Source organism: Oncorhynchus masou, chromosome 28 (genome assembly GCF_036934945.1).
Source record: "Oncorhynchus masou masou isolate Uvic2021 chromosome 28, UVic_Omas_1.1, whole genome shotgun sequence".
NCBI lineage: Eukaryota > Metazoa > Chordata > Actinopteri > Salmoniformes > Salmonidae > Oncorhynchus > Oncorhynchus masou.
The window spans coordinates 31,706,354-31,719,213 of NC_088239.1; the positions used below are offsets into that span (position 1 = coordinate 31,706,354).

At 40.8% G+C, this 12,860-nt stretch overlaps 1 protein-coding gene across 2 annotated transcripts in view; it reads right to left on the reverse strand.

Moving 5' to 3' along the window:
* Positions 1-1,161: 1,161 nt before the first annotated feature.
* The window catches only part of sugct (succinyl-CoA:glutarate-CoA transferase), a 35,791-nt gene continuing 24,092 nt past the window's right edge, over positions 1,162-12,860 (reverse strand). For both annotated transcript variants that reach the window (XM_064941914.1, XM_064941915.1), the window contains exon 9: positions 1,162-1,272. In XM_064941914.1, coding sequence (XP_064797986.1) covers positions 1,162-1,272 — 111 coding nt within the window. The remainder of the gene's footprint in view (positions 1,273-12,860) is intronic.

Sequence of the window (12,860 nt, forward strand, 5' to 3'; positions counted from 1 at the left end):
GTAGGTAGAAACACAAGCATTTCGCTACACAGGCAATAACATCTGCTAAACACGTGTATGTGACCAATCCATTTAATTTAGCATGAATGATGGTCGCATGAACAGGGTCCAAACAGGAACAGATTAATGAATGCACTAAGTGGTGAAGAATGAATCGGCTGAAGTGGAAGGAGAAACATAAGTTAGTACAATGTTCAAAGTATGATGTTGTTGAACTACCTGAGCCACATTGCCACAGTTAACATTGCTTTCAAACAAATCCAAAACGGATATTATTGCAGTGCACAATAACGAAAATGTGGATTGAGAAGGGCCCTCTGCTTTACTGAAAAGTAATGGTGATTAGAATCCAACTGAGAGTGACAGTTGAAACCAGCTTGGGGGCAGTCTGGTTTAGTGGCATGACACATCATAAACTTCAGTTGGGTTCCTAACCACACGATCTACTTCAATAACAGAATCTACTGTAAATCACACTAAATAGTTTGTTGTGTCCCGTTTGGAAGGCTGGTGAGCTGATTCTTCAAATCTCCTCATAAGCACTTTCTCCTAGCCAAACTACTGAGCAATTTTTACTGAGGGGTTATCAAATTCAACAATTATGCAATTAAAACGTTCTTCTACGGTAGGTATCAAATAATTGAAATTGTAGAAATGTGAAAAAATTATTCTGCACACCTGATTTTACCTCTGAATATTAATTGTTAACATTTTGGCCTGAGACCAAGACCGGTCCTCCAGTATCTAATGTGCTTGGAAAGTGGATAGAACGTTAAAAAATGTGCGTTTAGGAGACACCGTCGCGCTAGCTAGCACTGATATTTGCAGTGGCTAATTAATGCTAAATAAGTGAATTGTTCAGCCTCACAATTAGCTAAGATGCTTAGCTAGCTAGCTAAAATTGTTAGTTAGCAATCGTTTCAACACTCTTTTGCTTGGTACTGTAGCGCTGCTGTATCAATTATAACCTGTCAAAAATGACGGGTGTATCCAGTTGTGTTGACATTTTACCATTGTGTCACGAGGCCATGCATATCCATTTTCTATGCATATTGGAAACCTTTGCAACCGATCAAGCCACCGGTCTCAAAGACACAGGTAACGCTACTGTATCAGACTGAAGGGTATAGATGTAGGAAACCTGGTTAAGTGGAAAGCACGCTAGTTGCACTGCACCTGATATGGAACGATGCTCTCATGGGCTGTTCCCCATCTCCTGGCTTCCTTCCCAGCATTGAGGTAATTTGCAGCAATGTGTGTGAGACAAGCCACCTGAGAGAGCGAGAGAGAGAGAGAGCAAGAGAAGGGAACAGTGAGAGCCGAGCTTGAAATCTATGACCTGCCAGCAAGCTCATTATACCCCGCTGCTTAGTGAGTCCAGTTAACTCAAACCTTCACAGCACTTTGTTGTGAAAACAAGCAACAGCTCTACCACGTCTTGCAACATGCTTCACCTCTACTTTTCCTTTTCGATTTATCATTCACTAAATAGCAACTGTTTATTGTTAGCTGATATATATTAGACGTTTTGAAGGTTTTAAGCACTTAGAGTAGCATTTCAGTATCTCCTGTTGTGTCAATGGCAGACTCCCGGGGTGAGTTGACAATGCCCAGATGAAACCTCATTTGAGAGGCTCTGCAGCTGAGACAATATTTAGCTATGTAAACACTGATGCTTTTAGAAGCTGTTGACGCAAATGTTTAAAGGAACATTTGGCGAGTTTGCCAAGATCAAAGCCCTGTAGTGGTGATTTAATATCAGAAATGGGATGGAGGGTCTCCACACAGCATCTGCATTCTTCCTCTAAGCCCCATTCCAACTTCCACAGCAAGCCTGGCCTGGCACACAGCCATGAGTCGGGCCTATCCATCTCCAACAGCTTCTACATTCAGGTAATTGTCTACTGTTTGCACAATTTTGGAACATACTGTCTCTCTTCGTGTTTAAATAACACCGGTCAACTTCTTGACTTCTATAGTTTGTTCTTTAACGGACTCTCAACAAAGTTAAACAATCACACCTGAAAGTGTGTAAACATCTTTGTAAATTGGTAATAATAGCAAGGTTGATTATGACAATAGTGGATGCCATATGAATAGCATTGCATTACAATTCAATCCCAACTTCTATTTAAGAATGTCTGAAGTCATTCTTTATACTGTGTCTTGTGTCGGGACTTCGTTCGGATGGGGGGTGGTCATTCATGCCAAGTGCCGAAAGACTACTCCACAGGACAAGAACCAAGTAGCAATTCCAATGCCTATCATTTGCTCCACACTGTTGCTTTTTGGCAGAAGAATAAATTACTGTACGCTTTTCAGACAGCCATGATTTCAGCTCTGTTAATTTTCGACTTCTCTAAGCTATTCATTCTAACTCGTATTTATTTGAGCTACTTGCCTGCCAGGAGCTATCCTAATCTAGATTGGAAGGGTATGAATTTCCCTGACAGAAACCACAAGGCGGCCATGATGACGATACCAAATTTACAAAATGGTCTACAAGGGAGTCAATTACTGAAGTCAAGGCAATGAGGACAAATAGAAACAAGCCTTTAAAAAGCTGAGCTTGTGTCCCTCCCTGTGCCTGCGCTCCATTCTGATAGGTCAGTCTTAGTCCTCCACTGGTTCCAATTTTGGTCCGATTCCACTATCCGCTGGTGTGGTTCAAGTCCTGTAATTGTCCCACAAAGTGTAAGCCATAAAGAGTTCACCCTCACTGGCTGAAACAGAAATGTGGTCCCAGAACAGCAGTCACTCTCCCAGCCACTTAGGCCTGTCAGGGAGATCGCACAAGAGCTCTTCCAGAGCCAACTGTCCCTCTGCTCACATTGCATCCACATAGTTCAGCATCCTGCATGACATGTTCCTACTTAAATCATAGAGTTGGATTATTTGATGCATCCATCCATAGAAATCAAAACATGGTTGGAGAACAATATCAAATAAAGTCTTGATTCTGTAACCTTAAGAATATGCTCAGATGTGTGTTCAAATGTTTCTTAGAATGAAATATCCATATTGTGAGCAGATTGTAGACTGCATTGCCCTGGCACTGACATCTCCATATCATGAGAACTGTTTGCACTCAAAAAGCCAATCCTGCAATCATGGTTACACATTTAATGTGCGTGTCTTTATTCCAAACCACGATTGTAAAAGGCTCATCCCTACATTAACCTCAGAGTATTAACAGATGTAATTTCAAAAGGATTTGTTTCTGATTTTTAAAGAACCACTTGATATTGTGACAAACAGTGGTAAACTGGTTGTGATGACGTCATGCTCAGGTTGAACAATGGTTGCATAATATTTGTTTGTATTTTTAGGAAAACGTCTTCTTCTCAACCACAAAATCAGTTAACAACCAGAAAATCACATAATTAAAAGATGTTATATGGCAAATTTAACCCGCTGGTTAATATACACCGAACTCTGATAGCCAATTGCAGAAGTGTCTCATTTCAATTTGGAAAAACACTATATATAAATGCAAAAGTTATATAATGCATATATATTAAAAGGAGCAATAAGTAATATTTTAGCCATAACTTAAATGTCATTTTATTTTTTAAGACACTGCTTAGAACAACCTGAAATGTCTTAGTACTGCTTCTAACCTTCATATAATGATCCAAAATTGTATTGCTAACATCTTTGCTATCAAGAATGGGAACCTATCATGATATACAAAGTTGTACACAAAACAACAGTTGGACCGACTAGTCACGGGAAAAAAAGGTAATTTGCAGTATCACGCTGTGTTCTAAAACGTTCTCTCGTGGAGTTCCAATCCTTTGCTACTACTGGTATGTAATTGACAGTTGGCGCTACATGCAGGTGGAAATGTTGCAAAAAATGATTTAAAAAAAAAAAAGTTTTAAAAATATGTTTGATAATTATGCATCTCGCAACCCTTTTAGCCAAAGGATTGGAAATAAAAGGTCATCTGGATTGGCCATCCCTTTATGCTCGTTTGTGTCCAGCCACCATCAAATTGCTCAGAGGTTAGATTACTGTGGCCACAAGACATCAGTAGGAATGCACAATTGGACATGGAGGGGATGGGTAATATATTTATCTCTGGCAGCCCAGGGGTCGACCACAGCAACCATGACCTAAAAGCCTCAGATGTGACTTTATGCATCGACCACAATCCACACACCATACATTTAGAAATGTATGAAGGGTGGATAAAAACTTCCAAGGAAGAATTCCCTGACCCAAAACATAGGGATACAAACAATTGTATTATTGGAGCTACCTCCCAAAACCACATCATTTGTGGGAATTTGTATCATCCAAGGACACAGAGTCTGAACGGTTATTTCTGCAACATGGTCTGATACAATATGAAGGCTCACAAGCGAGAATGGGCAATACAAGTCAAACATAGATTCCTGGAAATAATCAAAGCCCCTATTGAACTAACTCCAAATTGCGGGAATCAACAATCAGAGTCAAAATCCCCAAAAAATTCAGCAGGAACAAATTGTTTAAATCTAAATGCAGCTTTGAAAATTGAAATGTACACTGTTGAAATGTAATAGTTCAAAACTAAATATTTTTAAATAATAGCCCATATTTATTTATTTATAAAAGCTGAAAACTATTTATAAAACAATTCCATCCATTTTAATCACCTGTTATGCAGATCTGGCATACTGCAGTTTTTATACTGTGTGTAGATAGCCAATTTATGATTCTATGACATCTGATTGCGTGAAAGCTGCACTCCCTAGCGCACATATATGAACTTAATCTGATACCTGCATTTGATGTATATGTACCTCCTTATCTTGTACCTCAGAAGTGTATTACGTGGAAAACCTACTGTTGATGTAGAGATGTACAGGGCCTTCAGAAAGTATTCACACCCCTTCACTTATTCCATTTTGTTGTTACAGCCTGAATTCAAATGGATTAAATGTATACTTTTTCTCCCCCATCGACACACAATACCCCATAATGACAAAGTGAAAGAATGTATTTATATATTTCTTTGCAAATCTATTGAAAATGAAATACAGAAATATCTCATTTACATAAGTAAATCACACCCCTGAGTCAATACATGTTAGAATCACATTTGGTAGTGATTACAGCTGTGAGTCTTTCTGGATAAGTCTCTAAGAGCTGTACACATCTGGATTGTACAATATTTGCACATTATTATTTTAAATAATTCTTCAAGCTCTGTCAAGTTGTTGTAGACAGCCATTTTAAAGTTTTGCCATAGATTTCCAAGCCAATTTATGTCAAAAATGTAACTAAGCCACTCAGGAACATTCAATGTCGTCTTGCTAAGCAAATCCAGTCTAGATTTGGCATTTTTTTAGGTTACTGTCCTGCTGAAAGGTGAATGTCTCCCAGTGTCTTTTGGAAAGCAGACAAGGTTTTCCTCTATGATTTTTCCTGTGCTTAGCTCTATTCCGTTTATTTTCACGCCAAAAAAAACTCCATTGTGCTTGCCAATGACAAGCATAAATAAAGGTAAAAAAATACCCATAACATGATGCAGCCACCACCATGCTAGAAAATATTAAGAGTGGTACTCAGAGTGTTGTGTTTACTCCAAACATAATGCTTTGTATTCAGGCCTCAAAGTCAATTTCTTTGCCACGTTGTTTTCAGTTTTACTTTAGTGCCTTATTTCAAAACAGAATGCATGTTTTGGAATATTTTTATTATGTACAGGCTTCCTTTTCAATCTGTCATTTAGGTTAGTATTGTGGAGTAACTACAATGTTGATCCATCCTCAGTTTTATCACAGCTATTCAACTCCAACTGGTCTCGTGGCGAAATCCATGAGCGGTTTCCTTCCTCTCTGGCAACTGAGTTAGGAAGGTGGCCTGTACCTTTGTAGTGACTGGGTGTATTGATACAGCATCCAAAGTGTAATTAATAACTTCACCATGCTCAAAGGGACATTTAATGTCTTTTAATTTTTACCCATTGGCGATCATTGGAAAACCTCCCTGGTCTTTATGGTTGAGTCTGTTTGAAATTCACTGCTTGACTGAGGGACCTTTAGGTTAATCGTATGTGTGCGGTACAGAGATGAAGTAGTCAATCTAAAATAATGTTAAACATTATTATTGAACAGAGATTGAGTCCATGCAACTTATTATGCGACTTGTTAAAAAGCAAATGTTTACAGCTGAACTTATTTAGGCTTGCCATAACAAAGGGGTTGAATACTTGACTCAAGACATTTCAGAGTTTAATTTTTAATTCATTTGTAATAATTTAACATTATGGGGTATTGTATGTAGGCCAATGACAAAATATCAATTTAATCTGTTTTTAATCCATTCCAGTCTGTAACACAACAAAATGTAGAAAAGATTAAGGGGTGTGAATACTTTGAATGCATTGTATGACTTAACAGTCCCTGGCCAAGTGATGTATGGCACAGAACAAGGACATCAGATCTGCTGTGAGAAAGGGGTGAATTAGGGTTAGTTCCCTAAGAACCCCTTAAATTTGTGTATTTTGGTTCAATCCAACTGCAATCTGCAGAAAACAGCCTCGCAAATATTTGTTGAGCTTTACTTTTCCCTCAACCTGCCACGATAAGACAATAGAAAAGGTTTCACTGGAATGTTTCAGGCATTGGTGGGAGGAAAATAGAGATATTTTTCACAAAGATGATACGATGTGCCCTCATACTGTTCCAAGAGGACATTTATTTGTAAAGGCTTCAGTAAATCTCAAATGTCCTCTTTACCTAGTAGTGCAAGTGACACCGCTCGCATTCGAAGGATGGGGATCCTTAACTCCAGTGGGGCCTCCAGGGTACAGCAACCATAGCCCTCAAAATGTGTAAAGACTGCTACAAATGAATATCTACCGATACCCTGCAGCAATGTCAAGACAGTTGAATAATTAGTTCACTGATTGCCTGTCAGTTAAGCCTACATTAAATCGATCCATCTTGTGAAATTTTAAAAAGCACCAAGTTCTATTTAAACAAGGCCTGCTTCTTAGACCGATTACTCTGCATGCCTTATCAATGTACCCGAGTGGAGCTTAATTGTCACATGGGTCCCATGTTACGATGTGAGAGAAACGTGAGCACGACATAAACCATTCTCCTAAAGCAACAGTGTCATCCCTCAGATGAATACGCAGCCAAGGAGCCTAACATGATCCAGCTTTGAACTCGTCCTGTCTGAGAGATCACGGCAACATGCTGTCAGGAGAGACACAAGTGCCGGGCCGACATGTAAACGCGGACGTTCTTCACACTCCATTGATTTAAATGGAATTACGTTCTTGGCGCCGGAATGGTCTGGTCTCCGCTCTCAACAGGAGACAGAATCTCTATTGATAGTCACTGAATCAGGTCTAGTGTATGCTGAGTGTTTTCAGATCTCAGGCATTGTGGCGACTTGGTGTAATGGACAGTCATCCTAACAGCAAAACCAAAGTTTTGCTCAGAAACTATAGGACCAGAAAGATTGTGGGCACTAACAATACGGTGGAACAAAGGTTGTGCATGGTCAAATCTTACTGTGTAGCTGCTTAAGAGCAGCGTAATGTTGCTGCTGGCTGTGGGGAGAAACATACCATGTATTTTGTATAAAAATATTCACAAAATATTATGAATTTATTTACTACAGAATATTTGTTTCTTCAAGAAATACATCATAGCACATTTCCTAACTGAATAGTTATCAAACTAAAAGTTAAAAGCACCACACATTTTTTTTTTTGCATTGTAATTACAGAAAAATTTCATTAACCTCTTACATAACATTTTATTTCAAGATATTAACATATAATTGCTACTGGAACGTGTCCAGACAGTGTTTCACAGGAAATGACAAGGATTTTATCCATGATCTCCTTATAGTGTTGTGATTAAGGTGTCTGCAGCATTGTAATATCGTTGGAAGATTGACCATAAGAGACCACATTTACCACGTGTCCGCCCGGTGTCCTGCGCTAAACGAAATTGGTCCCAAAGTCACCTGCCAGTATTTTTCCATGGGGCACAGACAGAGAAGCAAGCTTCCAAGAACATGTCAATGAAAGATATGTGAAAAAACACCTTGAGGATTGATTCCAAACAACGTTTGCCATGTTTGGCTGTGTTATTTAAGTGGAAATTGTTGTAGGTGAATTTCCTGGTTTTTCAGGAAAAATGACTGAGAGTCTCCTTTGAAAACATCAAGCTTTCAAAGGTAAATGATTTTATTTATTTGGTTATCTGGCTTTTGTGAAAATGAGACAACACAAAATGCTATGCTAGCTTTGCATACTCTTACACAAATTAGTCAATTTCTATGGTTCAAAAGCATATTTTGAAAATCTGAGATGACAGTGTTGTTAAGAAAAGGCTAAGCTTGAGAGCAAACGCATTATTTTAATTTTGTTTGCGATTTTCAGAAATCGTTAACGTTGTGTTATGCTAATGAGCCTGAGGCTTAGTCACAATCCCGGATCCGGGATGGGGAGTTTCAAGAGGTTAACAGTGGAATGACAGTGTTTCACAGTATTACTTATCCGCCAGTGTTGTGATTAAGCTGTAATATTTGCCTATTAATTTCTCCCACCGGAGCAACATCGGTTGTAAAACTGAGAAAGCGCTCTGACTTTGTGGCTGTGTTATCTAGTGGAAATTGCTAATTTCCTGGTTGTTAAAAATCTGCAGTTTGCTCAATTTCAGTTTGTGAGAAAACAAGCACTGAATAGTGTAGGTACCATCAAAATCGCTATGTGTAGCACCTTTGAGGACATCCGACACAGTTCAGAAAATAGAAAGTCAGACGGAAGAGGGGAAGGGGATGGCTGCCGTTTAATGCGCTTTTAACCAACAGTGCTATTTTGTTTGTTTTTTCACATTGTTTCTAACTTATTTTGTACATTATGTTGCTGCTACGGTCTCTTATGACCGAAAATAGCTTCTGGACATCAGAACAGCAATTACTCACCTTGAATTGGATGAAGAATTATTCTTTAATGAGTCGACGAGAGGGATTTACAACAGACACCCGAATGGCCCTCATCTCCGTCATTCGCAGGAGAAAGAGATGAAGTTATCGCAGAAGGAGATTGGGGTGCCTTGTGATGATCTGGCGATGAGTAGCTAATCTGCCTTTGCCATCAGTACTATTGGCCAACGTACAATCGCTGAATAATAAAGTGGACGAAATACAAGCACATATAGCCTACCAACAGGACATTAAAAATGGTAATATCTTATGTTTCACAGTCGTGCCTGAACGACGACATGAATAACATACAGCTGGCGGGTTATACACTATCGGCAGGATAAAACAGCTGGTGAACGATATCTAAGGAAGTCTCAAGGTTTTGCTTGCCTGAGGTAGAGTATCTCATGATAAGCTGTAGACCACACTATCTACCTAGAGAGTTCTCATCTATATTCTTCATAGCGATCTATTTACCACCACAAACTGATGCTGGCACTAAGACCGCACTCAATGAGCTGTATATGACCAAAAGCAAACAGGAAAACGCACATCCAGAGGCGGCGCTCCTAGTGGCCAGGTACTTGAATGCAGGGAAAATTAAATCAGTTTTACCTAACTTCTACCAGCATGTTAAATGTACAACCAGAGGGAAAATAATTCTAAACCACCTTTACTCCACACACAGAGACGCATACAAAGCTCTCCCTCGCCATTAATTTGGCAAATCTGACCATAATTCTATCCTCCTGATTCCTGCTTACAAGCATGAAGCACCTGTGACTCGGTCAATAAAAAAAGTGGTCAGATGAAGCAGATGCTAAGCTCCAGGACTATTTTGCTAGCACATACTGGAATATGTTCCGGGATTCTTCCGATGGCATTAAGGAGTACACCACATCAGTCATTGGCATCAACAATAAGTGCATCGATGACGTTGTCCCCACAGTGACAGTACGTACATACCTCAACCAGAAGCCATGGATTACAGGCAACATCTGCACTGAGATAAAGGGTAGAGCTGCCGCTTTCAAGGAGCAGGACTCTAACCCGGAATCTTACAAGAAATCCCGCTATACCCTGCGACAAACCATCAAACAGGCAAAGCGTCAATACAGGGCTAAGATTGAATCATACTATACCGGCTCCGATGCTAGTCGGATGTGGCAGGGCTTGCAAACTATTACAGACTACAAAGGGAAGTACAGCCACGAGCTGCCCAGTGACACGAACCTACCAGATGAGCTAAATCACTTCTATGCTCGCTTCGAGACAAGCAACACTGAGGCATGCATAAGAGCATCAGCTGTTCCGGATGACTGTGTGATCACGCTCTCCGTAGCCGACGTGAGTAAGATCTTTATTAAACAGGTCAACATACACAAGGCTGTGGGGCCAGACGGATTACCAGGACGTGTGCTCCGGGCATGTGCTGACCAACTGACGGGTGTCTTCACTGAAATTTTCAACATGTCCCTGGTTGAGTCTGTAATACCAACATGCTTCAAGCAGACCACCATAGTCCCCGTGCCCAAGAACACAAAGGCAACCTGCCTAAATGACTACAAACCTGTAGCACTCATGTCCTTAGCCATAAAGTGCTTTGAAAGGGTGGTAATGGCTCACATCAACACAATTATCCCTGAAACCCTAGACCCACTCCAATTTGCATACCGCCCAAACAGATCCACAGATTATGCAATCTCTATTGCACTCCACACTGCACTTTCCCGTCTGGTCAAAAGGAACACCTATGTGAGAATGATGTTCATTGACTACAGCTCAGTGTTCAACACCATAGTACCCTCAAAGCTCATCACCAACTAAACACCTCCCTCTGCAACTGGATCCTTGACTTCATGACGGGCCGCCCTCAGGTGGTGAGGGTAGGCAGCAACACATCTGCCACGCTGATCCTCAACACTGGAGCTCCCCAGGGGTGCTTGCTCAGTCCCCTCCTGTACTCCCTGTTCACCCACGACTGAATGGCCAGGCACGACTCCAACACCATCATTAAGTTTGCTGACGACACAACAGTGGTAGGCCTGATCACCGACAACGACGAGACAGCCTATAGGGAGGAGGTCAGAGACCTGGCCGGGTGGTGCCAGAATAACAACCTATCCCTCAACGTAACCAAGACCAAGGAGATGATTGTGGTCAACAGGAAAAGGAGCACCGAGCACGTCCCCATTCTCATCGACGGGGCTGTATTGGAGCAGGATGAGAGCTTCAAATTCCTTGGTGTCCACATCAACAACAACCAAGATTGGTCCAAACACACCAAGACAGTCGTGAAGAGGGCATGACAAAGCCTTTCCCCCTCAGGAAACTAAAATGATTTGGCATGGGTCCTGAGATCCTTTAAAGGTTCTACAGCTGCAACATCGAGAGCATCCTGACCGGTTGCATCACTGCCTGGTACGGCAATTGCTCGGCCTCCGACTGCAAGGCACTTCAGAGGGTAGTGTGTACAGCCCAGTACATCACTGGGGCCAAGCTTCCTGACATCCAGGGGCTCTATACCAGGCGGTGTCAGAGGAAGGCCCTAAAAATTGTCAAAGACTCCAGCCACCCGAGTCATAGACTGTTCTCTCTGCTACCGCACGGCAAGCCGTACCAGGTTGCCAAGTCTAGGTCCAAGAGGATTCTATGCCCACGCACATTGACTCTGTACTAGTACCCCTTGTATCTAGCCTCGCTATTGATATTTTACTGCTGCTCTTTAATTATGTTACTTTTATTTAAAATATTTTTTTAGCTATTTTTCTTAAAACTGAATTGTTGGTTAAAGGCTTGTAAGTAAGCATTTCACTGTAAGGTCTACACCTATTGTATTCGGCGCATGTGACAAATTGATTTGATCTCTTAAACATCCAATGAAATAAAACAGCATATGGTCAGACAGCAAAAAAAAAGATTTGCTTAGACAGTCATTCAGAGATTATTTATGTATGTTCCCAAGTATCGCTTTCTTCTTTGGTCTTGTGGCTCAAATTATATGCTTAGCGGGAATGGATTCATTCCATCAAGAGCAAAGGAGGGGTATGTTTCATAATCAACAACTCATGGTGTGATTGTAGTAAAAGCCCTTAAGACTTTCTGTTCTCCTGACGTGGAACACATCACGATCAAATGCTGACCACATTATCTCACGAGAGAATTCACATCAGTTTGTATCACGGCTGTCTACATACTTTTCCCACAATGTTACATTACAGCCTTATTCTAAAATAATTAATAATTCTACAAATGATACCCCATAATGTAAAAAGCAAAAACAGGTCAAGAAATGTTTGCAAATGTATTACAAATAAAAAACAAATACTTACATGAGTACTTAGACCCTTTTATATGAGACTTGAAATTGAGCTCAGTCGCATTTTGTTTCCATTGATCATCCTTGAGATGTTTCTACAACTTGATTGGAGTCCACCTATGGTAAATTGAAATTGATTGGACTTGATTTGGAAAGGCACACACCTGTCTATATAAGGTCCCACAGTTGACAGTGCATGTCAGAGCAAAAGAGCCATGAGGGCGAAGGAATTGTCGGCAGATCAACTAGACAGGATTGTGTAAATGCACAGATTTGGGGAAGGGTACCAAAACTTTCTGCAACATTGAAGGTGCCCAAGAACACAGTGGTCTCCATCCCCCGGCCAAACTGAGCAATCAGGGGAGAAGGGCCTTGGTCAAGAAGGTGACCAAGAACCAGGTCACTCTTTACAGAACTCCAGAGTTCCTCTGAGGAGATGGGAGAACCTTCCAGAAGGACAACCGTCTGCAGCACTCCACCAAATCAGGCCTTTATGGCAGAGTAGCCAGAGAAGCAACTCCTCTGTAAAAAGGCACATGACAGCCCGCTTGGAGATTACCAAAAGACACCTAAAAGGACACGGACCATGAGAAACAAGATT